General features: G+C 35.2%; 4 protein-coding genes and 1 long non-coding RNA gene across 5 annotated transcripts; 4 read left to right on the forward strand and 1 right to left on the reverse strand.

Annotated features, from left to right (window-relative positions):
* The first annotated feature begins 4,829 nt into the window (after positions 1-4,829).
* Positions 4,830-16,643, forward strand: LOC104891681 (receptor kinase-like protein Xa21). Its single transcript, XM_057393759.1, has 3 exons — positions 4,830-6,033; positions 10,708-10,993; positions 14,998-16,643. Exons 1-3 carry the CDS (start codon positions 4,889-4,891, stop codon positions 16,225-16,227), a joined length of 2,661 nt encoding a protein of 886 aa, XP_057249742.1. The 5' UTR covers positions 4,830-4,888; the 3' UTR covers positions 16,228-16,643.
* Positions 16,644-16,678: 35 nt separating this feature from the next.
* LOC104891913 (polygalacturonase inhibitor) lies at positions 16,679-18,166 on the forward strand. The gene has a single exon (XM_010677701.4). The coding sequence runs from the start codon at positions 16,829-16,831 to the stop codon at positions 18,140-18,142; it is 1,314 nt and encodes a 437-aa protein (XP_010676003.3). The 5' UTR covers positions 16,679-16,828; the 3' UTR covers positions 18,143-18,166.
* Positions 18,167-20,277: 2,111 nt separating this feature from the next.
* LOC104907650 (uncharacterized) lies at positions 20,278-21,659 on the reverse strand. The gene is made up of 2 exons (XM_010696608.3): positions 21,346-21,659; positions 20,278-20,959 (listed from the first exon to the last, which is right to left on the reverse strand). The coding sequence occupies exons 1-2, from the start codon at positions 21,657-21,659 to the stop codon at positions 20,278-20,280; spliced, it is 996 nt and encodes a 331-aa protein (XP_010694910.3).
* Positions 21,660-22,621: 962 nt separating this feature from the next.
* On the forward strand, positions 22,622-23,730 carry LOC125496306 (uncharacterized). Its single transcript, XR_007272984.2, has 2 exons — positions 22,622-22,750; positions 23,473-23,730. It is a non-coding gene; the product is annotated as an uncharacterized LOC125496306 (long non-coding RNA).
* A 37-nt stretch (positions 23,731-23,767) lies between these two features.
* On the forward strand, positions 23,768-27,791 carry LOC130590965 (polygalacturonase inhibitor-like). Its single transcript, XM_057393760.1, has 2 exons — positions 23,768-23,810; positions 26,592-27,791. Exons 1-2 carry the CDS (start codon positions 23,768-23,770, stop codon positions 27,758-27,760), a joined length of 1,212 nt encoding a protein of 403 aa, XP_057249743.1. The 3' UTR covers positions 27,761-27,791.
* Positions 27,792-27,968: the final 177 nt, after the last annotated feature.

Below are 27,968 nucleotides of genomic sequence, written 5' to 3' on the forward strand. Positions count from 1 at the left end.
ATTTGTTTACTAAGTGGATTATTGGAACCTAAATTCTCATAAATTTATCTAAACTGTATTGAAGTGATTTAGAATCAACCTAAAACTCAGTTTTTTCAAGGTGAAGTGAATGCACCCTAAAAACGATAATTTTTCTCCATATATGTAATCGTACATTTTAAGATAGTAAACAATGTGAAATCATCACAATACTAGCTTTGTTGATTTATTGAATACTATATATATGTATATTGAAGACGAACGGTTGTGAAATAATCGTCTATATCGGGAAGTATCATAATTTGCTTGTAAGAGTTCTTCCAGATTTCAAGCCTCATCATGAGAATTTTTGCCTTTGTTCCTCTTCTTCTAGTCCTATTCCTATTCCTTTCTAATGGTAAGTGACACGATTCGTATTATACATATGCAATTAAGCTAACATTTTCTGCCCTCGCCCCTCCCCTACTTTTTGTGGGTAGTAGTTATTCCAAGGAAGTGTTCAATATTATCTCAACTATAACCATCTTTGCAGCCATGAAAAAAGCATTTTGTTTTTCAATTCTAGTTCTATCTGAGTTCGGATTTTCTAGAGTGTTTATATAACTCTAGTTTTATTTATATTATCCTAAACTCACTCTCTCATTATATGAAGTACGCAGACATTTCCTTGTTCATGCACATGAACTAATTTCTAGCTTAAGTCTTTAATATTCCCTGTCCATGAATAATAATTTAGTTTGACTTTTAAAGTCTCTAACTAGTTTTTTTTATCCGGGCGATGCCTCGGATCAGTTACAAACAAATATGTTATTATTTTTTATTTCATAATTTATTTTGCTACTTTTCGTATTTTTTGTCTATTAAGAAATTGAAAATTTTACGTCACGACGTGATAAGTAAAAAAATTTGAAAGCTTTAAGTTTAAAAACAATACCTCAAAAGGAATTGTGGTAAGAGAATATGACATCAATATTCTTTTATAAGTTACGTAATAAGAGTGTTAAAGATGTACTCCCTCTGTTTTTTTTGAATTACTACATTGTCTTAATTTTTTTTTTTTTTTTGATTAGGAAATTAAGTCAGCCCAAGGGCTAACCCCTACCAAGGCTACTAGCCTTGTAGGAACTACCAGCACATTGGCTGGTAAAGCATGCAAAGCATGCTAAGGAAATACCCCAACATAATGCTGGGGGTAAGGATCGAACCCCTGACCTCAAGGATCAGAGGGGAGTGCTCTACCACATGAGCTAGCTCCTCATCCTTACTACATTGTCTTAAATGGTTGTTTCATTTTAATTGCTACATTTTTCTTATTTGGGGTACTTGACCCACCATAAAGTAATACTTTTATATTTCTTCTTCTCTTTTTCAACCCAAAAATACTACTTTTTCACTTTTTATCATTATTTTAAATTAAATGGATAAAAAAGTACACTCTAAAAAGCTTGAAAGTGACATTGCATAAATTGTTGGCATACAACAATGTAGCAATAAGAAAAAATAGAGGTATCATATACTTGTTAAGTTTTTTTAGTTAACTACAATTATTACAAGACTTTATCATGTTTTATTTGAAACATTAAACAACAAAATCATAGTGTATTGATGGTTAAGCTCTTACTTTTCATTTCAAAAGTCACGTGTTCGATACCTTATACTACGGATAAAATTGGTTGAGGTCATATATATTACGGATAGAATGGATACAATATTGTAAGCTAAGAATTGATCCTTTTATGTTGATATAAGATCATGTTTTGGCTCACAGGCACCAGAATTGAGGGTTCCTTAAGGAGCTTAATGCAACCTCAAGCAATGCAACATAACTTGCACTGTTTTGACTATCCAGAATGCAATCCAGGAGACTGCAATTCCAAATGCCAAATGGAACAACAACAACAAGGATTGTGCTCCATGGATGTCCAAAGACAGAGTCTCGAGGCAACTTATTGTTGTTGTGTTTTATGTTGATGCCATCAGCTTTCGTCAATATTAAGGCTCCAGGGGTGGTTTACGACCTACAATACTCTAAAATTATTGACGGAGTATAACCAAGGGATGTCAAAGTTTTAGTTTGGGTGATTTTTTTTAAATACTACATGTTTTCATTTATGAACCTTTTCAGATCAATAAAATTATAATTACAATATTAAGAGGTGATTTACGACGTACATTATTCTAAAATTACTCAGGAGGTATACTGTTATAACGGACGTGAGAGAGAAACAAATTATGAATGCAAAAACAATAAAAACAGACAACAGATTTACGTGGTTCACCAATTTGGCTACATCCACGGCAAAGAGAGGGAGAATATTTTATTATGTGAGAAGAACAGATTACAGAGAGAATAGAGTGAATTTCGTAGTCTAAAACCCTAAAATATAAATAACATATTTATTATATTCCCGTCAGAAAACGCGTTTCCGCGTTTACCGGGCAGCCGCCCGATCGGGTCGGGCGAACCCGCCCGATCGGGCGGTAATTTTCTTCCTCCCCAGTTTCATTGCGCGCCCGATCGGGCGAGGTCGCCCGGTCGTTGTTCGGTACTTCGCCCGATCGGGCGAACACGCCCAAAGCCATCGGGAGCTTTCACTTTACACTCCAAACTTCCCGATCGGGCGGTGCACCACTCGCTTCGACTTATTTTAACGCATTTCCACAAACACATTCAAGGCATAAACTTCTACATATACTAATATATTAAAAGATGTTCATAAGAAAGTCTGTGTGCCATGTGACACTCTCCTCTAAAGCTGTTGTACAAGGTATCGAACACGTGACCTTTGAAACGAAAAGTGAAAATTTTAGTAGTTAAATACCTAATCTTTTTACGATAATAGCAAGAGATTATTATAGACATAAATTCTTAATCCAATTATTCCTTGTAGAAAGAATTAAGCGATTGTTTTTCATCGCCAAACTTTTAAGGATTTATTTTTCAAAAATCATGCAATTACTTATGACTTATCATGTCATTACGTCAATTTTTCCACACTTGACAAAAAGTTACGAAAAGTAACAATCCGGGGAATCGCCCGAGACACTCACTAGTTACAATATTAAGAGTGGTTTACGATGTACATTACTCTAAAATTAAAGGTTGTCAAAATTTTAGTTTTTTGCTATTTTTTTAATACTTCCTCCGTTTCTTTTAGATGTTACACTTTCTATTTTAGGAAGTTTTAAATTAGATGTTACACTTATATTTTGGGTAATAACTTCTCTCTATCTCTCTCCTATCACATGTTCACATTGGACCCTTTTGTTTTTCATTCTCTCTATCTCTCTCCTCTCCAAAAATTACCTAGAAGTCTGTGATTTGAAAAGTGTAACATCTAATAAAAAACGGAGGAAGTACATGTATCTATACTAATATATTAAAAGGCGTGCGCACACAAGAAACGGTGCCACGTGGCACTCTCCCTAAGGGAGTTTTACTCCATGTAATCCACAACCATTTAAAAAAATAGAAATTGCGTACTATAGGTTTTGATCTCAAGACCTCAAGAACATATACTAAAGTCTTAACCACTAGACTAAATAACATTTAGTGTTATCATATTAATTTATAATATTTATAAATGAAAATTTTCTTACCCGGGGCGTAGCCCGGGCATAATAACTAGTTCATTTCTGAAACGTGATCAATAAAATTATAATTACACACCAACATTAATCAATCTTTCCTATAAAGAAAACATCAATTAATATTATTGTAGCTACTGGTACAAAGTTTTCCTCCAATGTCCAACAAATAACTCGTTTGACTATAATTCATTGTGAAATTCCCTCCTTTAACTTCTTTATTTAGCAATTTCTCTCTTGCAGCATACCGTTTTCTTTTATGACTTTCAACCGACAGACATCAAATAATCAAATACATACTTATATATCATGAATCATGATACTCTGTGGGACATTTCCACCTGTGAGCACCCCCCCCACCCATAATCCAAAATAGCCCATTATGATATACTTGTATTATTATTGTGCTTAACAATATTCTATTGCACCCGTCAAAAAACAAAACAATAATCTATTGCGAGTAGCTCATGAAAAGTGAAAATTTCTTTCTTCTTTTGCATATATTACTATCATATCTGCTTGAAATTGAGTGATAATAAATCTCTAACGGGTATATCCGTGGATATATATATTCAATTTTTCGTGTAATAAATATTGTTCGTGTATATAACAAATATTGTTTGTGTTTATCCGTGGATATATATATTCAATTTTTCGTGTAATAAATATTGTTCGTGTATATAACAAATATTGTTTGTGTTTGTGTAACAAAGAAGGGCAAAACAACACAAACAATATTTGTTATATACACAAACAATATCCATCTGTCTTTTTAGATGTAATATTGTACTTCACATTTGTCGAGACACAACTTTGACCGATAATATCTCTAATTGCATAAAAATAAAAATTATAAAAAATATATATTTGAAAAAGTGAATACCGTAATAATCAAACAAGATCCCAAATGATTGTATTTTTTCTTATGTATAAATAACAATTGATAGTCAAAGTATATTGAATGAAAAGTGCCCACAGTCAACATGTTACATCTAAAAAAACGAAAAAAGATATAAAATATTTAACATATCTACCCATTAGATTTTTATCATATCTCGCTTAACAATATTCTATTGTAATATGCAAGTGGGAAACGTAGAATGTTTCGAGGACATATATATATATACTATATACACATTGAATCTCCCCACGAGGCCATTCTTTTTCTCCTCTCTAACTATTTTATTGCAAGTGGTATGGGACATATACGCGTTAAGCATTATAGCAAATAAATTTCTATATATAGTTTGCACCTTCCTCAATTTATTTGCACCAACACACTTGCACTTCTACTAGTGTATGTAAGTCACTCCACATAAAAATGACTCACAACCACGTGATAGTTTCACTCCTTTTGTTCCTCCCCTTATTTGTACACATTTCTCACTCACAACCTATCCCAGATCTTTGCCACCCCCACGACAAAAATGTGCTCCTCCGTATCAAAAACCACTTCCACAACCCGTCCTCGCTTTCGTCGTGGGACCCAAATACAGATTGTGCTGGATGGAATGGAGTCCAATGCAACATTCAAGGCCATGTCACTACACTCCAAATCACTGATGCCGAAGATATCCATGGCTCAATACCGCCTTTCTTGGACCAACTTCAATTCCTTACTACGCTTAACTTTTATAAATTACCCAATCTTTCCGGCCCAATACCATCGTATATAGGTAAACTCACTAACCTCACTATGTTTTTTATCACTGAAACCAATGTGGCCGGCCCAATCCCTGAATTCTTGGGCCAACTTACGAACTTGGACCAACTCTATCTCAACTCCAATAAGTTCACTGGGCCGATCCCTAATTTTCTAGCCCAACTCAAGAACTTGATGTATCTCGACCTCTCTTCCAATTTACTCACCGGCCCAATTCCTGTGGGCTTGGCCAAACTAAACAATCTCAAAGTCCTTTCTCTTAGCTCAAACAAATTGTCGGGCCAAATACCCGACTTTATAGGCCAACAACTCAAACAACTAGCAGTGCTACAACTTAATTTCAATTCTTTGTCAGGCCCAATTCCAGCATCTTTGGGCTTATTGTCCAAACTCCAAACCATTGATCTCACTGGGAACAAATTAAGTGGCCCAATTCCAAAGTGGTTGGGCCGTGGTAATTTGTATTTTATTTCTGTTGGTCAAAATAAATTGAGTGGTGATGCGTCATTTTTGTTTGAAAAGACAAACACCAACATTCTTAGTGTGCGAGTTGAGTACAATCTTTTGAAATTTGACTTCACAAAGGTGGATTTAGCACCAAGTTTAGTAGGCATGAATATAAGTCACAATATGATATATGGGTCTCTTCCTAAACGATTCGGGCTGTTACGGCCCGATGATATTGATGTGAGTTATAATGAACTTTGTGGTCCAATTCCTAATGGTAGACGTTTTAAACGGGTTAACTCGAACATATTTGCACATAATAAGTGCCTTTGTGGTGGCCCATTTCCTGGCTGCAAGTAACCACGAATGTTGTTAGATGATTTGTGTTGTGCATGTACATGTTATGTTTTATGCACATGTTATGTTTTGATGATGAAAATTAATATAATATGTTATAGCATGAAAGTATGTAACAGTTACAACAGATGCATGAAGAAGAAAGAAATTGATAAACAAAGACTTTGAAGAAAAGAAGAATCAAGAATGAAGTACGAGTTTATAATTTCTTAGAATAGTAACTTTAGATTCAAATGTAATATGCTTAGTAATATGCAATGTGCTCAATATAGAAATATAAAGTTAATATAATTATTATCTTCTTTGAGTTAAGAAAGTAAATGATTATATTAAAATTATAGTTCTATATAAAAAGGAAATAATTTTTAAAATCAGAAATCAAAAGGGATTAGGAAAATAAGTTTTTGATAAAACCGAGTTAAGGAAAAGATTTTTATAAAAATAAGATTTTGATAAAAACCGTGTTTTGATAAAACGTAAGCTTTAGAAAATATTTTATAAAAATTGTATTTCCTTAAAATGTGTTTTACAAAATAAAAGAATTTTAGAAAAAAGATTTTTACAGAAATCGAGTTTCCTTAAAACGTGTTAAAAAGATTTTTTATAAATATTTATTTAAAACGTGTTTTCTAAAAAAACGTGTTTTTCAAAGAGATTTTATAAAACTGGAATTTCCTAAAAACAAGTTATATAAAATCAGATTTTATTTTGAAAATAATTTTGAGTTAAAAGAAAATCTATTATGGAAAACATATCTTTTTAAGAATAAAGATAAAGATGAAAAAGATAAAGATTGATTTTCTAAAAGAGAATTAAATCCCTTGAATTAAGGAATTGAAAGATATCCTTTGGAAGGATATTCGTCCAGCATACTCTATAAAAGGGATTCATAATTCACTTTTAGATCTTAAGTTTTCAGAAGAAAATCGAGTCTAAGTAAAAAGCTGAAAACTATTTCCTTGGCACTGAGCATAGCACTGAGCTGTTAGGTTTAAGTTACTATTTCACAATTGTAATTGTCCTCTATTTGCTTGACTAAGAAGCACATCTTTGAGGATCTTCTTTCTTGTAACTTTTACATTATTGAGAGTGCCAACACTTAGAGTTAAGTGTTGGGGAGTCATTCTAGGGTTAGTAGTGAGGGGAATCTATTGTATCAAGAGTTTGTATTATAGGATTCAAAGAAATAAAAGAGTTTTTGTTTCTTGTGGACGTAGATCTCAGAGGTGAGATTGAACCACGTTATATCTTGTGTCAAATCTAATATCTTTTAAGTTTATTATTCGCAAAAACGCAAATTAGCAATTTTCGAGTGTTCAGCTCAGAGCCTGGCACTGAGCTGTGAAAGGTTTTTGCGAAAATCGATTAGATTTCTCACTCAATTCAACCCCCCCTTCTTGAGTGTTCCCTTAGGTTACAACAAGTGGTATCAGAGCAGGCTATTCTCGTAAGACTCACATCTAGAGAATAGAAATCATGAACACACAAGATGACTTTCGTGACAAGTATTCCAGGTGTCCAATTTTCAACGGGAAAGATTATGGATGGTGGAAGACTAGGATGAGGATCTACATTCAAGGTTCTGACTTTCAATGCTGGAGAATCATAAAGACTGGACCTCTTCCTATTCAAAACAAAGATGATGAAGGAAACCTGATCGACAAGGAGGAAGATGAGTACAATTCTGTTGACTATGAAAGGCCGAAAAGAATTTCAAAGCTATGAGTATTCTCCAATCTGGAATTGGACCTGATGAATATTCAAGAATCTCGCGTGCACCACTGCTAAGGAAATTTGGGACACATTGGAATTGGCCCATGAAGGTACAAACGAGGTAAAACAGTCTAGGATAGATTTACTAGTCCAGAATATGAATTGTTCACAATGAATAAGGACGAATCTATTAAAGATATGTTTACCAGATTCACACTAATAACTAATGAACTAAGATCCTTAGGAAAAATCTATTCTTCTGAAGATTTAGTTAGAAAAGTGTTAAGAAGTTTGACTAATAAATGGCTTCCCAAAATAACTGCTATTCAAGAGGCTAAGGATTTAACAAAACTCTCACTAGAACAACTAATTGGTTCTTTAATGACCATGAACTTGTTTTAGATCCTAACAAAATGAACCAAAGAATAAAGGGTTGGCCTTAAAAACTGAAGTAGAAACGGAGATAGTGAAAGTGATGAAGAAGTAGCGTCTCTAACTAGAAAGTTTCAAAATTTCTTAAAAGAGAACAGGAGCAACAACTTCAGGAGAAGTGGAAACTTCAAAGGTAAAGGCACTACTTCTAACCCTAAGAAAAGTGCTACTAACTCTGGTTGTTTCAAGTGTGGTGAGTATGATCACAGGATTAAAGAATGCCCTCGTGGGATGAAGAAAAGCCTAGAAAAAACGAGAGCAGTCTAAGAAAGGAGTACAAGAAAGCCATGATCGCAGCAGTCTGGGGAGACTCGGATTCTGACGAAGATCAGTGCCACGCTCAGAGCCACGAAGCAAAATTATGTCTGAATGCTGTACAGACCACTCTGAAGACGGCACTGAGCCATGACGACTCACATCTATGCTTGATGGCTAAAAGTTCGAACCCTCTTGAAGAGGAAGAAGACAGTGAGGTAAGTCTAACTTCTTTAAAACCTTCAATTCATCTTCTTTCCAAAAGTAAGCTTGTCATATTGCTTGAAAACGTAATTGATGATTGTCAAAACATGAATGATAATTTTGATAACATGAAAAAGGAAATAAAAAATTTGACCAGGCTAAAAATTGGATTAGAAACAGAATATAAGGAATTGCTGAAAGAAAAAAAACTCTAATAAAAAGGATTGACGAGAAAGACTTAGAGATAAACACACTAAAACAAGAAAAGACTCTAGTTGATAATCTCGTAAACAAACTCAGTGCCAGTCACTGAGTTCCAAGCTGAAAAGTCTAGTCTTGAGGAACAAATTGAAAATTTAAATCACGAGTTGAATGAACTTAAAAATCAAGACAACAATCTGAAATTGTCCACCACGCTACCTAGTGATGAGAAATAAAAGAAGAACTGGATAAGGTTAAAAAGGACTTAGAGATTTCCCGAAAAAGAAGTAGTGATTTGAATACCTCAGTTGAATATTTGGAATCACAACTTTCTATTGCTCGAAAGATGCACGAAAAATGGACCAATGGGAAGAATGCTCTAAATTATCTAACTTGCACCACAAACAACACGAACAAAACAGGATTAGGATATTCTGACCAGCGACTCAGTCCAGGCTCAGGTGCCAGACCCTTCGAAAGAGACTTTCGAAAAAGAAAATATGTTGGCCTTCCTGAATATCTTATTTGCAACTTTTGTGGAAATAATGGACACCTAATTGAGGACTGTAACAAAAAGAAAAATCGAATTGCAAAGAACATTAAACATGTTACTCAAATCTGGGTTAGGAAAGACATACTAGATGCTCAACGTAAGAAAAAGGGACCCAAGCAAATATGGGTTCCTAAAATAAACAAGTAATCATGTAGAAAAAGGTAGCCCTTGAATTTATTTGTACTGAAGACCAAATAGCTGATATTTTCACTAAACCACTTGCTCGTGAAAGATTTGAAAAGCTTAGATTAGCCTTGGGATTGATTTCTAGTGCCTAGTTGATTTATGTGTTTATTTGATCCCTTTGCAAACTTAAGAGTTCAAAAGATTATACCTACACTAAGTCAGATGTTTGATTTAATTCAAGACTCCTGAAAAGGCTATTGATGCTGTCCTGATAACTGATACCTAAGTTGCTTCAGAAAAATTCCATGAAAATTCCAACAAAAGTATCACAATTTTTGAAAATTTCCATTGATGTTGCTTTGACTAAATTAAAAGAATTTCAAATTATTTTTTAAAATTTTTCAAAAAATTATGCAAGGCATGTGTTGTAAAGGAAAAGTGGACTACCATACCTACCCCACCTAACCCTACTCACTTGAAAATAACCGGCCCCCCCCTCCTTGTTTTTCAAAATCAAAACCCTAAACAAAACCCTCACCTTACCTTTCTCTCTCCTCTAACCACCGTCCCACCACACAGTCATGGGCCGGAAAACAGTGGCTCGCCGGCGATTCCTCTCGAAAACCGTCGATCCACTCACTCCCTCTCCCTCACCAACCCCCACTCCCCCGTCATCACCTCCAAGAATTTCGACACCCCCGCCGTCACCTCCACCACAACCGTCGCCCCCTCCGTCTCCAACAAAATTGCCAAAACCCCCCACCTTCACAAAAGGCCGCTTCAAAACCTACGCTTCAAAATCTCCGGCCTCCAAACCCTTTGTCCGAAAACCGACCACCAGATCTGCTACACACTCCGCGCCACAGTCGAACCCGCCTCTCTCTCCTCGCCGGCCACCACATTCTGGTCCGTCAAGTTCCGCTGCTTCCTCCGAAGCGCCTCCGTCAAGGAAACGAAAAAAACCTTCCGGTAAGTCTTCTGCTTCACAACCGCAAGATACTTCCGTCAAAGTTTTATCCGGTCGGGTTTTTCCCACTGATTGGGTTGCACAACCAGCATTTAAGTTTTTCTTGGAGGCTTTACAATCACAAGGTTGGGTGAAACTGATGAGTTATAACGCTGGGGTGTATGAATCTAAGGTTGCTGAATTTTATGAAAATTTGTCTGTTAATGAGGATTTGGTTTTAAGTTCGTTCGTAAATGGTACCATGATTACTCTTACTGTGACTGAGTTTGCTCAGATTTTAGGCGTACCTTGCTCGGGTTTTTCGGAATTACCTCATCAATCATGGCCGTTGTTGTCGGGAATTGACAACGCCACGATTAGCCGGACCTTATCAGATCAGCCCCTCACTCATGCCCAAATTTTTTCGGTTTCCCGTCTTTCTGCTCCACATAAGCTGCTTCGTAACATGATTACCAAGTCTGTTTTGCCTCGCATTGAAAACCGTGGTGAATGTCTCATTATGGACCAGGTCCTTCTTTGGTTGTTATTCATGACCTCCCTATTAGTCTGCCACATCTGATGATTCACCATATGAAGAATCTTTCTCAATCTTCTCTGTACTATCCCTATGGTGTTTGGCTTACTAAAATCTTTGATGCTTTTGATGTGATCTGTCCCCACACACAAGGGGTCACTTGTGTTGATGTTATGAGTACTGGGCTGCTGAGTAAGATGGACTTATGTGTTATGAATGGTGAATTGGTCAAGAAAGATTTTCGGGGTTGTGTTCCTAAGGACGCTTGTGTCGGGTGCTTGAGGCTCGGGGAGGAGGTGCGTGAAATGCGCCGGCAGTTGCAGCAGATTTCAGCTCGTCAGAGAGCAAGTGATACCATTGCTGCCCAAAGACACCGTCAACTCATGTCAAAGCCCTAAACCTGTCGTAGTCTTCCTCTGAATTTCTGATGATGTTTTGTAGTTTTTTGGACTAAACTTGTAGTTTTTAAAAAACTGTTTTGGTACTTTCTGGATGTTTTTTTTGGATGTTTCTGATGATTGTGAATTGGTGTTGGTTGTAGCACCAGCATCCCTAGCCCACTCGGTTGAGCTATTGGATTATTTTGGATCTATTCTGCCTATATGTGTGCTTTTTTGTCTTTTTGATGCTTTTTGAGAATGACAAAAGGGGGAAAAGAAAGCATATAATATTGACTAGAATCTTGATGATATCCTAGGTTGAGATAATGTGAATAAAATATAAATGAGCATGTAGGGACAAGTGAATGATTGAAGTTATTAATCTAAGGTACGGATAGATTCTAAAAGGGGATATACTAAATGTTTAAAACCATGCATTGTTTGAGGGGGAACAAAAGTCAATATGCATACTTTAAGGGGAACAAATGTTTATGAACAATATTATATTCATGAGTTTGTCATCATCAAAAAGGGGGAATTTGTTGTGCATGTACATGTTATGTTTTATGCACATGTTATGTTTTGATGATGAAAATTAATATAATATGTTATAGCATGAAAGTATGTAACAGTTACAACAGATGCATGAAGAAGAAGAAATTGATAAACGAAGACTTTGAAGAAAAGAAGAATCAAGAATGAAGTCGAGTTTATAATTTCTTAGAATAGTAACTTTAGATTCAAATGTAATATGCTTAGTAATATGCAATGTGCTCAATATAGAAATATAAAGTTAATATAATTATTATCTTCTTTGAGTTTAAAAAGTAAATGATTATATTAAAATTATAGTTCTATATAAAAAGGAAATAAGTTTTTAAAATCAGAAATCAAAAGGGATTAGGAAAATAAGTTTTTGATAAAACCGAGTTAAGGAAAAGATTTTTATAAAAATAAGATTTTGATAAAAACCGTGTTTTGATAAAACGTAAGCTTTAGAAAATATTTTATAAAAATTGTATTTCCTTAAAATGTGTTTTACAAAATAAAAGAATTTTAGAAAAAAGATTTTTACAGAAATCGAGTTTCCTTAAAACGTGTTAAAAAGATTTTTTATAAAATAATTTTATTTAAAACGTGTTTTCTAAAAAACGTGTTTTTCAAAGAGATTTTATAAAACTGGAATTTCCTAAAAACAAGTTATATAAAATCAGATTTTATTTTGGAAAATAATTTTTGAGTTGAAAAGAAAATCTATTATGGAAAACATATCTTTTTAAGAATAAAGATAAAGATGAAAAAGATAAAGATTGATTTTCTAAAAGAGAATTAAATCCCTTGAATTAAGGAATTGAAAGATATCCTTTGGAAGGATATTCGTCCAGTCCATACTCTATAAAAGGGATTCATAATTCACTTTTAGATCTTAAGTTTTCAGAGAGAAATCGAGTCTAAGTAAAAAGCTGAAAACTATTTCCTTGGCACTGAGCATAGCACTGAGCTGTTAGGGTTAAGTTACTATTTCACAATTGTAATTGTCCTCTATTTGCTTGACTAAGAAGCACATCTTTGAGGATCATTCTTTCTTGTAACTTTTACATTATTGAGAGTGCCAACACTTAGAGTTAAGTGTTGGGGGAGTCATTGCTAGGGTTAGTAGTGAGGGGAATCATATTGTATCAAGAGTTTGGTATTATATGATTCAAAGAAATAAAAGAGTTTTTGTTTCTTGTGGACGTAGATCTCAGAGGTGAGATTGAACCACGTTATATCTTGTGTCAAATCTAATATCTTTTAAGTTTATTATTCGCAAAAACGCAAAATAGCAATTTTCGAGTGTTCAGCTCAGAGCCTGGCACTGAGCTGTGAAAGGGTTTTTGCGAAAATCGAATAGATTTCGTCACTCAATTCAACCCCCCCCTTCTTGAGTGTTCCCTTAGGTTACAACAATTTGATAGTATCTTTACTCTTTAGTAGGTGTTTTTGTGTCTTGGAGATTGTAATTGTTGTTTGTTTGGTGTTGTAATAGTGCAAGTCCAGTGTTAGAGTGTCGACGGCACTAGCTAACCAGCAATTGTGTTATTAAATGAGTTTGTTTCTCATTGTTGAAAAAAGTGGTGATACACGTTTGTCTTTCTGGAGATTGCTTCACCTACTCATTGAGTAGACAACCTATTACTAATAAAAAATTGATAATAATTATGTTGAGTTGGATTCCATTATCACAACCTTTAATAAGTCTATATTTACATGCATAGTCTTAGATCTGTATTGTAAACACTATTTATATTGAATGTCAGGATTAACCTAATCAGGTTAACACAATTATTTTCTACACTTGTACATGGTGGATAGACAAAGTTTTTTCACGTCTTTCTCTATATTACTATATACATTTACTCCTGGTTGATAGATTACATGTTGATACTGTGCTCTCAAAGATAATGTGAAAGTAAAAAGTTTCTCTTAATTATAACCAACTGAGAATGGTGTAAATGCAACCTCAAGCAAAGAGGCAAGAAAACAAAATCGGATCAAACAAAAAAAAATTATGCCAAAATTACGATGGGCCCATTTACTAATTGATAACCAGTAATATAAAACTCACTTGCACCTCGTTTCAAAAAAAAAAAAAAAAAAAAAAAAAAAAAAAAAAATACTCACTTGCACCTTTGACCAACACAATTAAGTGATAATAATGTGATAATAGGACCTTAAAGCTGATGTATTCATAAAGTTACAAATGTTGGAATTTTTGTTCCAAAATTCTAGTAGTCTTTGCCCTGACATCTTATAAACTGCTCTTTCTATAAAAATAAAATCCATTTTTATTTGAGATTTTAATGTAGATTGATATACATAAAATGATCAACTACATACTACATCTACATATATCATTGATTAGAGCTTTCCTTCCGATTTTAAGTAATCCTAAAATTGATTCTCATCTCTGTTCATGTGACTCATTTACAGCCAAAAAAACATATATATATCATGATCAGGGTCGTCTTGAAGATTTTGGGGCCCCTGTTGATCTAACATGATAATTGGGCCCTAATTTATAGAAAGTAAAGATGGAAGGTTAGAGTTCTAAAGATGGAAAGTTGAAAATCTAAATATAAATCATTGACAAATTTATTAAGGGTGGGAAACAAGGGTAATTTCTTCAACTATGAAGTAAAATTTTTAAAATAATATATTGGCCCTTTAAATTTTGGAGGCCCTGTGTTGTTGGGCTCCTTGCACACCCTCATCTACCCCCGATCATGATCCCATCTATCTCAAACTAACGCCCTTTATGATAAGTATATTACTACATTAAAGTAGCTCGTGAAAAATAGTTTATTGTTTTTGCATGGATTATTGTCGTGCTTATCCTAATCTTTCCCAATTTGCAAGTGGGAGATGTACATGTACTGATGTATGTAGTCAATCTATTCCTGTACATCACGAGGACACAAATATTGAATAGACCACGAGGCCGTTGTTTTTCTTCTTTGTTTTATTCTAATTATTTTCCAAGTGGGAGATGTACACGTTAACATTATTACGCGTATAGCTTTTAAGTTCCCTTAGAAATCTTTATTTGTTATAACTTTTGAATATCTCTATATATAGTATTCACTTTGCTCATTTACAATTAATTTACATCAAAACACTTGCACTTCTACTAGTGTATGTATGTTGTTCCACATGAAAATGACTCAAAACAACGTGATAGTTTCACTCATTTTGCTCCTCTCCTTGTTTGTAAACATCTCTCACTCACAACCTCTCCCAGATCTTTGCCTTCCCCACGACAGAGATGTGCTCCTCCGTATCAAAAACCACTTCGGCAACCCATCATCACTTTCGTCGTGGGATCCAAATACAGATTGTGCTGGATGGAATGGAATTCGATGCAACATCCAAGGCTATGTCGAAGTGGTACAAATCACGGAAGCCCAAGATATCCATGGTCCAATACCGCCTTTCTTGGACCAACTTTCGTCTCTTACTGTCCTCTACTTTAAAACACTTCCTAATCTTTCAGGCCCAATACCATCCTACATTGGTAAGCTAACTAAACTCATTGAACTTTCTATTTCCGAAACCAATGTAGCCAGCCCAATCCCTGAATTCTTGGGCCAACTTACAAACTTGAACCGACTCTACCTCACCTCCAACAATTTTACTGGGCCGGTACCCAATTTTCTAGGCAAGTTAAAGAACTTGATTCATCTCGACCTCTCTTCCAATTTACTCACCGGCCCAATCCCTATGGGCTTGGGCAAACTAACCAATGTCGAAATCCTTGCTCTTAGCTCAAATAAATTATCGGGCCCAATACCCAAATTTATAGCCCAAAAACTCAAAAAACTAGTAGTACTACAACTCGATTTCAACTCTTTGTCGGGCCAAATCCCATCATCTTTGGGCCTTTTGCCCACTCTCCAAACTGTCGCTCTTACCGGGAACCAATTAAGGGGGCCGGTACCAACATCGTTGGGCCGCGGTAAATTAGCCTTTCTTTATCTTGGTCAAAATAAATTGATAGGAGATGTCTCATTTTTGTTCCAAAAATCCAACAACAACATCCTCATTTTAGAAATTCAAGACAATCTTTTTAAGTTTGATTTCACAAATGTGGACCTTGCCCCAAGCTTATCAATGTTGAACATGAGCCATAATATGATATATGGGTCTCTCCCTTTACGATTCGGGTTATTGAGCCCGGATTCTGTTGATGTGAGTTATAATCAACTTTGTGGTCCGATTCCAAATGGTCGACGTTTTAAACGGGTCGACCCAATCATATTTGCTCATAATAAGTGCCTTTGTGGTGGCCCTTTACCGGGTTGCAAGTAACAATGAGTGTTTGTCATTGTCAAATGATTCAAGGCTTTCTTGTTAAGTTGGTGTTTATGTTTGACTAAGCAATTGAGTAATGATTTACTGTACTCCCTCCGTTTCAAAATATAAGGCACGCACGACATTTGAGATCGAGTTTTGACTGTTAATTGCTCTCAATATATGTTGATAGAAAAATTTAAAAAATAGTTATAGCATTTTTCAAGACGAATCTAATGTTATAATTTTTATAATTTTAATATATCATATTATGAGAGATATTTGTGGTTAAAGTAAATTTTCGTAAAACGTGAATAATTTATATTTTGAGACAGGGAGAGTAGTAGCTAGTAAGTCACAAAGTCCACTGTTGACTAAGTGTTATGTAAGAAATACAATTATAAATTACATTCAACGTACTAATGATTGTCAAATTGCTGTAATATGCTTGAAGATATATTTCTGACTCATGGCCATGTGCCTACAATTATTTTACTTGAAGAAACAATATAATTTCATAGACTTCCATGAAAAATCCTCTTCATTTGACTATGAATTTCCTGTTCCTACATAAACAGCTCCACATACTGGCATAATTGCATCTACTCACTAAAAAACTATGAAGTCATCTATGTTGTTGTATTCACTTCCTTTGCTTCTCCTCATCTCTCTCTCTTTCAACTATTACATTATTGTATATATATTGCCAGGCTTACCTATCCTAGGTAAGCCATATTCTCAATCATTGCACATCAACATTTCTTGGTCACAACCTCTTACAAACACTTGCAACCAACATGACAAAAAAATCCTCCTTAACATGAAAAACATCATGGGCAAGCCTACCTCCCTTACTTCTTGGGACACCATAACAGATTGTTGCTTGCAATGGGATGGAATTCGATGCGACGAACACGGCCATGTTGTATCCTTGCATATCAGCAACATTGATGAATACCACCACTGCCACATTCCGCCTTTGTTGAATGAGCTTTCATGGCTTACTGAGCTCTACTTTACTGATTCCCCTGGCTTATTTGGCCTCATCCCATCATCTATTTCTAAGCTAACCAACCTCACCAAATTTGTAATTTTTAGGACTAATGTTTCTGGCCCAGTCCCTAACTTCTTGGGCCAACTCATAAAGTTAAAAGTTCTTAATCTTTCTGGTATCAAGCTCACAGGCCCAATCCCTATTTTTCTTAAACGTCTTAAGAGTTTGGATCATCTTGATCTCTCTTCTAATAGACTCATGGGCCCTATTCCTGATTTTCTAAGTCAATTAAAGAGTTTGACTTATCTCGACCTCTCTAACAATAAGCTCACCGGCCCAATTCCTCTTGGATTGGCCCAATTGAAGAATCTCATAGTCTTGAGTCTTGGGTCAAACAAGTTGAGTGGCCAAATACCCGAGTTTTTAGGCCGTGAGCTCAAGAGTATATCTACAATCAAACTCGAGTCTAACCGTTTCTCGGGCCAAATACCAACATCTTTGGGCCAACCTTCTAACCTCACAACTATTTCTTTGTCCGATAACCAATTAATCGGGTTGATCCCCAGGTCACTTGGAAGCATTTATAGAGATAAACTTGCACTCGATAACAATAAACTCACTGGCGATGCCTCCTTTTTATTTGATGTGTCCCAACTTAGTATCAACAACAATCTTTTAAAGTTTGATTTCTCGAATGTGAACTTGGGCCTATTATTATGGAGTTTTAATATAAGCCACAATATGATATATGGGTCTCTTCCTGAGTGGTTTGGGCAAATTGATTTCATGTATCATGTTGATGTGAGTTACAACCAACTTTGTGGTCCGATCCCAAATGGTCAACGCTTTAAGCAGGTTGACCCGCTGAAATTTGCCCACAATAAGTGCCTATGTTGTGGGCCATTACCTGCTTGCAAAAGATGGTGGATGCTTTCATAAAAGCTACTAAGAGTACTTAGCTAGTTTGTACGCCCGAGTTATGTCCTAGGTACTTATAGTTTTCATTGGTATCAATATCTTACTTTAAAATTATATCATTAAATATCATTTGGTTTAGTGGTTAAGACTTTAGTATATAAACTTAAAGTTATGGGATTAAATTATATGCAATACATTATCTGTTTTTTTGTTGTATATGGATCACATGTAGTAAAATAACCTATAGGTGAGTGTCATGTGGCGCATATCCTTGGTTAAGAATACCTTTTCATATATTAATATAGATAGATAGATACATAGATTAGTAGCCCTTCTCTGTTAAGAGTTATGCTATATTTTTTGTCGTGTACTTAAAATAAAAAAGGCAAAATGTATATTAAATTGAAAACATTAAAATTTGTAAAAGATGAAAACATAAAAATACGTTATTTTCAAGTGATATGTGGTTAGGGGTGCTAGTGTTCGGGCTCGGCTCGAACTCGTTTACCAATTCGTGAGCTTGAGGAAGTTAAGCTCGGCTCAAGCTCGTGAACTAATCTTGTGGCTCGAGCTCGTTTACGGAGAAATTTTTAAAAATTCCGAAAATTTTAATAAAATTTGGTATAACAAATTCCTCTAATGATATAATTGTTCTACGAGTTCTTATTATATTTTTACAATCTTTGAGTTGATAGAAAGGAGAGTGAATATTATGGAGAATCAAAATTTTAGAGACTAAAATTAAAAAAAAAAAAAAAAAAAGGAAAGAAAGAAACTCCAAAGCCAACCTTGCAGTTTGCAGCTCCCTCGTTGGTTGCTGGTTGCCAATGGCCTTCACTCGCTGGTGGCTGGCAACGTTATTTCACCATTGTTGTTTTCATGTTTCCCTCGTAGGTGCTTAGGGTTCTTCTAAGACGTAAATTTCCTTTTCTTTTTGGGAAATGGATCTAACTATCTAATATAAGGCCCTTGACTCTTGAGTAATGAATAATGATATTAGAATGGTGGCGGAGCCAACAAGGAGGACAAGGGGACAGATGTTTGCCACTTTAAAAAAAGTATTTCACAATTTTAAAAAAAAAAACGGAAAAAGAGAAGGAAGGACGTTGTGCACTGGCAGTGGACTGGACTTTGAAGAATAAAGAGACGCGTGAAAGTTGAAACTAAGTGAAAATTTGAGGAACCAAAAAACTAAGGAAGGAGAGAAAAGTTTGAAAATTGAGTTTTTTTTAGAATCCTGGCTCTACCATTGTATTGGAATGGTTTGTTTTTTTTTTTTGAAAAAAGCATATGGCTTTTTAGTGATTAGTCTTATGAGCTAATATATTAAGTTATAATAATATTTAACAGGTAATTTTTAAAGATATATAAAATTATTATAATTTTTTAATTAATATAATAATTGAGCTTGTTTACGAGCTTTTTGAGCCGAGCTTTGTCTAGCTCAACTCGGTTCGTTAAAGTTTCGAGGCAAGCCCGAATCCGAGTCGAGCTGCCACGAGCCGAGCTTTGACCAAGGCGAACCTGAACTGTTCGCGAACATGTCAAACTCATCATCACCCCTATATGTGGTACTAGTTTAATGTTAGTGGTGGTTTTTTTTATTGAAGTAATAATGTTCATGGTTAATAATAATATGAATATGATGTAGCCACCTCCTGTTTTATTTGTTATGGTCCTTATTAACTGCGGGAATCCAGAGATGGTATGCCTCCAAGGCTCCAAGTCTGTAAAGTTGGAATCTGAGGCAGGGGCGTATCCAGGATTCCAACCCTATGGGTTCGGAGCCGGTAAAAAAAATACATTCATTTAATCAAAGTTCAATACATTAATTCAAATATCAAACTACAATAGCTAAATAGAATGTTAATTCATTACATTACATCAATAAAAAAATTACAAAAGCATCCTACGAGTTTTCATACTTTGGAAACATTTTAATATATCATCATCACTAACTTGAACAAAAAGATCTCTCTCAAAAAATGTGACTAAGCTATTATCAATAATAGTTGATCACCCATACTATTCCGCAATTTGTTCTTCACATAAGTCATTGAAGAGAAGACTCGTTCCACACTTGTCGTTGCCACCGGAAGAATTAATACTAGTTTTATGAGCAAGTAAACTAGTTTATAAGAATGATACTTTTTGTTTCAACAACCATCATAGAAAGATCTTTTGCAAGAAACTCCAATGACATTCAATAAAATTTCAAGTTGCTCAAAAAGCCAAATACAATCATCATTATCTTTAGCAACCGCAACAAGAGTCAATTGAAGTTGATGAGCAAAACAATGGACATAATAAGCAGAAGGATTTTCATTCATGATCAAAGTTTTAAGACCGTCTATCTCACCCCTCATATTACTAGCCCCGTCATAACCTTGGCCACGAACTCCAGACAAACTCAATGAATGATCCATAAGCAAAATTTCAATTGCATTTTTTAATGTCAAAGCCATGGTATCCTTAATATGCACAATTCCAAGAAATCTCTCACTTATTTTCCCTTTTTTGTTAACATAACACAAGCAAAGGGCCGTTTGTTCTTTTTGAGACACATCACTAGATTCATCAGCTAGTATTCCAAAATAATCACCCCCAATATCATCAATAAGAAGCCTAGTAGTTTCTTTTGCACAAGAGTTAATAAGGTCCTTTTGGATCATAGGAGAAGTCATGGTAGTGTTCCCCGGAGCATTACCTAAGACAACTTTGCTCACATCACTATTATTTTCAGCAAACCATGTTAGAAGTGCAAGAAAGTTCCCTTTGTTATTCGAGATGTTACTTTCATCATGTCCACGACATGCTAACCCTTGACCCAAAAGAAACCTTAAACATTTCAATGAATATGTTAAGCGAGATTTATAAAGGATCTTAGCTTCTGCAGTATAAGAGCTAAATGACTCAATCACAGACGACTTTGGCTTAGTGAAAAAATCAAATTTTTCTAGCTTTATTATGAGAACTATTTAGATCCCCAACATGCATTTCGAATCTTTCAGTTTTGTTCGAACCTCTAAAGCCTCCATTAACAAAGCAATCATGTGTCCCCAAAGACTTGATTTTGTCTTTGAACAAATAGCACACAAAGCAAAAAGCCGCATCTTTCTCAACACTATATTCAAGCCAATCATACTTATTAAACCAAGCAACATTAAAACGACGCATACCTCCTATCTCTCTTTGAGGAAAGTCATGCAAGAGTGGGACACAACGTTTTTTTGGCTATGTATCCTCTCCTCGCGGCATCTTGATCATTTGATGGAAATGCCAAGATCGGGATTTTTTTTCCAGGGTCATGTGGAAGAAGATCAACATCATAAGTGTGAGCATCGGCACTAGCATTTGAATTATCTTCTCTTTGTGGTGTACTTTGAAGTGGTGGTATGGATGTTGAAGGCTCATTATCACGAATTTCACCTTCTTGTATTGGGTTTAGAGGTTCTCTTGAACTAGGAGAAGAACAAGAGGATGATTTTTGTGACTTGTTTCCCGCACGATCTTTCCAAAAAAATTTTAAACCCTTCATAGTCACAATACAATCTACATAATAACACAAGCAAGAAATTTCAACTCCATGAGTCTAGACACTACAAAGTTCAATAATCAATCACATTAATCATTCACTCTTCCACAACCCACAATCCACATTCATTCATTGAAAATTTATTCAACATTCACAAATCACATTCATTCATTCAACATTCCACATTCATTCATTCAAGTATTCATTATTCAACAAGACAACAATCAACATTTAAATGATTAACTAACAAAATTACATAACTATTAACTATAATTACATATTTTAATCATCTAATCTAATGTGTAAAAGACTAAAATCTGAAATAGTAAAATTCATATTTAAAATTGAAGAACTGGGTTTGGGGTTTACCTTTCAAACGGCCGGAAAGGTGCTGCCGCCTGCTTGCTGGTTCGCCGTCGCGGTGAGGAAGATGGTGTCACGCCGTCACGGTTAGGCCTGGCAAAAGTCGACCCAACCCGACAACCCGACCCGAACCCGACCCGAAATTAGCGGGTTTGGGTTGAGATTTTCAACCCGATTAGTTAAATGGGTCGACCTGAACCCGACCTGAAAGTTAAATGGGTCAGGTTCAGGTTGAATTTTCTGACCTGAAATTGACCCGCTTGACCTGATTTGTAAATGGGTCAAAATCAGGTCGGGTCAACCCGTATAACTTAACCCGAATAATTTAATTAAAAAGACATTTTCCAGCCCAAAGATGTTGGGCCCATAAATTAATATCAGCCAAAAAAAAAAAGGAACGTTAAGTCTCTAAAGTGTAACCCTAAAAATCTACCTCCTGTCCTCACTCCTCAGCCGACATCACTCACTAAATTTCTAACCCTAATTTCTCTCTCTCTCTCTCTCTCTCTCTCTCTCTCTGTCTCTCACTCTCTCACTCTCTTTCTTCGTCGCCGCTACAACTCGCCGGTCTTCTGAGTTCCGCCGCAACAACTCGCCACGAGTATTATTAGCAACAACAGTCCGAATTTCTTCAACTGGTGGAAGCCGAACAAATCACAGAAATTCAATCGAGAAATTTCGTCTTCGTCTTCGTTGGTCTTCTACTCTTCTTCGTCTTCTTCAACATTCAGGTATTTTTTCTTTTCTGCTATTTCATTTTTTCTGCTATCTTCGTCTTCTTTTTTCTTTCTTTTTTTTCTGCTATTTTTTTTCTGCTATTTCCTTTCATTTTTTTATGTTATTTTTATTTCATTTTTTTCTGCCATTTTATTTTATTACGTTTTGTTTTTCTGCTATTTCATTTCGTTTTTTATGCTATTTTATTTCGTTTTTATTTCTTCTATTTCATTTCGTTTTTTCTGCTATTTCATTTCGTTTTTTGTATGCTATTTTTATTTCATTTTTGTTCTGTTATTTCATTTCGTTTTTTATGCTTTTTTTTTCCTTTTTTTTTCCTTCGTTTTTATGCTATTTTATTTCATTTTTTTAATGCTATTTTATTTCATTTTTCTTTCTGCTTTTTCATTTCGTTTTTTATGCTATTTTTATTATTCTGTTTCCTTCTAAAGTTGATTGAAGCTGAACATTCTCTGTTTCCTTATATGCTATATTATTCTGTTTCTCTGTTTTTTCAATGAGAATTTCATTTCGTTTTTAGCAGCAGGAGAGTTTTATTTCATAATCAAAAACAGAACATTCTCATTGATTGAAACTGTTTTTTTATTATTCTGTTTTCCTATTTATTTGTTAAATGTTCTGTTTTTTTATTGTTCTGTTTTCCTATTCTTCTGCTATGTTAAATTTCTGTTTTCTGTTTTTCTACTCTTTATTTATTTGTTTATTTGGTTTCCAGCTTAATATGGCTGATGAAGACTTCAAGGAGCAGATTGAGCTCTCATCAGAGGCAGAACTTGTGGTCTTGTGGTTGAGTTGTGGTCTTGTGAACTTGTGAACTTGTGGTTGTTTAACTCTAAAACATTAAGGATTTGGTTTGTAATATTTGGTTTGTAATATTTTTAAGTATGAACTTGGTACTTAGTAGTTAGTATTATATATGTTATTGCCAAGTATGAACTTGGTTGGCTAAGTTTATTGAAATTTCATTGAATTATGCAATTGTTTTGAATGTAAAAAAAAAATCAGGTTATATGGGTTGGGTCAACCTGAAAAAATCAGGTCAAACAGGTTCAGGTTGACCCATTTACAACCCGTTTAAAAAAAATCAGGTCAAACAGATCAGGTCAGGTTGACCCGATAACTTTCAGATCAGGTTAGGGTTAGTGATATTGACCCGAAAATATAAACAGATCAGGTTCAGGTTGGGGGTTTTCAACCCGAATTAACTTGACCCGAACACGAACCCGACCCAACCCGACCTGATTGACAGGCCTAGTCACGGTGGCCGTCGCAGCGTCGCTCGTTTCTAGGGAGTTACTACTTAATAGTTAGGGTTTTGGTTTGGGAGAGAAAAACGAAAAGTCGGAAAATGTTGACTGAGTTTGTGGGGGAAAAGAAATGAGAAGGTTAAAAAAAAAGGTTGTATGAGGTTTCGAACCCCAGACCTTCTGGTCTCGCGCGCACATGTGTAGAGATTCAAAACCACTGGGACACATGCTTCTTTTATGTTTTACTTTGCACGCATATAGTATATATCTAATATCTAAAATATTTTAAATTTTTTTTAAAAAAAAAACGGGCAATTTTTTTCCAAAAATCACTGGGTTCACCTGAACCCAGTGAACCCATAGTAAATCCGCCCCTGGATAAGAACATTGGTAAGCATTTCCAGATCAGTACTTAATGTTTTTTTTTATTTACTGTTAGGTGTGATCAACGAGAGAACCAGCTATATCACTCCATGGCACGGAAACTATGCTTTCCTATTAGTTTAATTTCGCCCCTGTAGGATCACGGGTTAACACGAAATGACTAATGAGATACAATGGAGAGAACAATCCACTTATTAGATGATCTTCTAAGTGAATCAACAAGAACTTGTGTTTAGAGTTTATGAAGAATACTCAAGAGAAAGTAGCAATGTTTCTCTCAAGCAATAGCAAGTACTTTAGAGTGTTGAAAATCTCCTTTTTTTCTAACCCCCTCCTCATCGGAATCACAAAGGTTATATAGAAAATATATCTTTCATAGATTAGAATTGTCACTTTCATAACCCTCCCTTTAATCACTGATTAAGGACCTTTAATCCACTGAATTAAGGATCCTAATAGTCATTAAATGGATAACATACACATCACAATGGTTGGAAACCGTTAAAGCATCTTTTCACGTTCCAAGACAGAAGACAGGTCGCGACTCGCGAAAAAGCTCGCGACCCGCGATGCCTGTACCAGCTTATGTTTTTCCTTGGTTTTCCACGTGCCTTTGCAATTTGTGTACTCTAATATTTTGCATACTAGACCTCATCCTCTTCTATTATATGACCATATGAGCATAAAACCCATTACCCTATAAATGTTCCAACATTTATTAGAGTACAAAAGCGTGATAAATCTCTAACAGGTAGATGTGTTAGACACAAGTTTTCTTGTAACAAATCTTGTTTGTGTATATAAGAAATAGAAAATATTCATAAGAAGGACCCCTACTATTATCCATTTTCTTCTATGAATCCCAACTACGGATTATTCCTTAAAGGTTCCAAATTTACCATCTTGTGATTTTTATAGGTCATGACCTACTTATAACTGGCTTAAAAGGTAAGATTTTTAAATATTGGTCCAAATTTATAAGTCTCTGTCATTTGCTAAAAGTGTTCGAATATAATGAAAATTAAAAATCTTATCTTTTAAACCGGTTATAAGTAACTCAGGATCTACGGAAATAACACGATAGTAAACTTGAAATACTATATGCGTGACTTGTGAATTGGGATCGGATTTTTTTTTTCCTTTTGGAATTTGTGATCGATAAACAACAAAACAAGGAGCTGGTCAAATAACATTGATAGAGAGATGTAAATCTCTCATGTGTTGCGCGATATGCTCCCCTTGACCTGTAAAATAAATACTATATGTGTGTACTAGGTAAACCTTCCGTAAACTCGCTTCTTATTTTTTAAAGAAAATCATAATTATTCTAATTTTCCCGTATATAGGAGTCACCTTGCTGGAATAGTTGCGAGCTTCGAATTCGATAAACCTCCGCTTGATCGAGTCTTTCATGTGTTGAAAAGGTAGTTGATATCAAAATAAAACCAAGTTAATATTAAATTAGAGTCAAGTTGGTACCGAGTTTAGATTTGGTATCAATTTGACTCTTATATTTAACACCAACTTAACTCTAATTTGATAAAAACTTAACTCTAATTAGGTATCAACTTATATCTCCAGCTCGATCGTAAAACTAACAATAAGAAGAAAGGCATATCATCACGTAAAAGTATGAAAACGCCCAATTATTTTACTTCCTCTGTTTTTATTATTTGCAACATTTTCTACTTTTGCTTTTCCTTTCTCTCTATCTCTCTCCAATCATATGAGGTAGGTCCTCTCTTTTTTTTCCTCTCTACCTCTCTCGTACCCAAATTTTGCATTAGAGTTCATGAAAAAAAAAAAGTGTTACAAGTAAAAAACGGAGGAAGTATTTGACATATAAAGATCATAGGGCTAACTATAAGCATTAACTGCATTTTCTAAAATATTTTCTTTACATTTTTATGACAAAATCAGGCGTCAATCCATGTATATGCATGCACGATGCATCTCAATTTCACATACCATTGACAATCGCGAGTGGGTGATTTACAATGCTTCGAAGACATAAACAGATCACTCGACAGTCATCTTCATTTTATTGCAAGTGGGAGATTATATATATATATGCATAAGTTACCAACACGGCAACAAGGAATTCTGTATAAAGAGTTGACCTTAGCTTGCTCATCTTATTTGCATCAACTCACTTGTATACTTACTTCTACACTCGAACTCCTACTAGTATAGTGTATGTAAGTTGCTAAAAACGTTTTAGAAATGACTCACAATAACCACCTAATAGTTTCACTTCTTTTGTTCCTCCCATTGTTTGCACACATCTCTCACTCTCAACCCCTCCCAGATATATGTCATCCCCACGACAAAAATGTTCTCCTCCGCATCAAAAAAGACTTGGGCAACCCAGCCTCGCTCTCGTCGTGGCACCCTAACACAGACTGCGTCAAATGGGAAGGAATTCGATGCAACAATCAAGGCCATGTTATCATGGTCCGAATCAAAAAAGCTCAAGATATCCACGGCATACCGGCTTTCTTAGATCAACTTCCATTCCTCAATCAACTCTACTTTTATGAACTTCCCAATTTTTGCACCTCGATACCACCTTACATTGGTAAGCTCAACAACCTCATTAAACTTACGATCTCTCGAACCAATGTAACTGGCCCGATTCCTGAATTTTTAGGCCAGCTTACAAAGTTGGAACAACTCTACCTTTCGTCTAACAAGTTTACTGGGTCGATCCCTAATTTTATAAGACGGCTCAAAAACTTGATTTATCTTGACCTCTCCGACAATTTACTTACTGGTCCGGTTCCTGTGGCTTTGGCGGAACTAACCAATCTACAATCGCTTAAACTTGATTCAAATAAGTTATGTGGCCAAATCCCCGATTTTATAGGCCAAAAACTCAAGAATCTACAAGTGCTACAAGTCGGTTTTAACTCTTTGTCGGGGACAATCCCAACATCTTTGGGCTTATTGCCCGAACTATATAGTATCATGCTTACTAGAAATCAATTAAGTGGGTCGATCCCAAAATGGTTGGGACGAGGTCATTTATATTTTGTTTATCTTGGACAAAATAAATTGACAGGGAATGCGTCATTTTTGTTTGAGAAGGCGAACACGAACATCCTGATTTTGGAAGTTGAGGAGAATCGTCTAAAGTTTGATTTCTCACATGTGGATTTGGCCAGAAATTTAGTAACGATGAATATAAGCCATAATAGGATATATGGGTCTCTTCCTATGCGATTCGGCCTATTGCGGCCTGACAATATTGATGTGAGTTATAATCAACTTTGTGGTCCGATTCCAAATGGTCGACGTTTCAAAAGGGTTGATCCGATCATATTTTCTCATAATAAGTGTCTCTGCGGTGGCCCATTTCCTGGTTGCAAGTAACCATACATGAATGCTTGTAAAATGGCTTCATTCCTTCGTGTTTTTCTTCAATTATGCAATTGTGTATGGTTATCTAGTGTTGTACTCCAATAAGTACGCTGTTTACTTGTGTATGGTTATTTTCAGTTCAGTTCAGTTCAGCTCTGGACAATACTTTTACTCTTACATATCACTATTTATTTCAGTTCATTTTAGTTTAGTTTAATTC

The sequence above is a fragment of the Beta vulgaris genome, chromosome 4, assembly GCF_026745355.1.
Source record: "Beta vulgaris subsp. vulgaris cultivar EL10 chromosome 4, EL10.2, whole genome shotgun sequence".
Taxonomy (NCBI): Eukaryota; Viridiplantae; Streptophyta; class Magnoliopsida; order Caryophyllales; family Amaranthaceae; genus Beta; species Beta vulgaris.

What these genes read in the sequence shown, in the direction of transcription:
- LOC104891913 (XM_010677701.4), top strand. Translation starts at nt 16,829, where the DNA reads ATGAAGTCATCTATGTTGTTGTATTCACTTCCTTTGCTTCTCCTCATC.
- LOC130590965 (XM_057393760.1), top strand. Translation starts at nt 23,768, where the DNA reads ATGGGTTGGGTCAACCTGAAAAAATCAGGTCAAACAGGTTCAG. An exon ending in ATCAGGTCAAACAGGTTCAG is followed by an intron (nt 23,811 to 26,591) that starts GTTGACCCATTT and finishes AGTGTATGTAAG; the next exon opens with TTGCTAAAAACGTTTTAGAA.
- LOC104907650 (XM_010696608.3), bottom strand. Translation starts at nt 21,659, where the DNA reads ATGAAGGGTTTAAAATTTTTTTGGAAAGATCGTGCGGGAAACAAGTCA. An exon ending in GGATACATAGCCAAAAAAAC is followed by an intron (nt 20,960 to 21,345) that starts GTTGTGTCCCAC and finishes GAAATGTTTAAG; the next exon opens with GTTTCTTTTGGGTCAAGGGT.
- LOC104891681 (XM_057393759.1), top strand. Translation starts at nt 4,889, where the DNA reads ATGACTCACAACCACGTGATAGTTTCACTCCTTTTGTTCCTCCCCTTA. An exon ending in GGCCCATTTCCTGGCTGCAA is followed by an intron (nt 6,034 to 10,707) that starts GTAACCACGAAT and finishes TTTGGTTTTAAG; the next exon opens with TTCGTTCGTAAATGGTACCA. An exon ending in AATGTCTCATTATGGACCAG is followed by an intron (nt 10,994 to 14,997) that starts GTCCTTCTTTGG and finishes CTCTATATATAG; the next exon opens with TATTCACTTTGCTCATTTAC.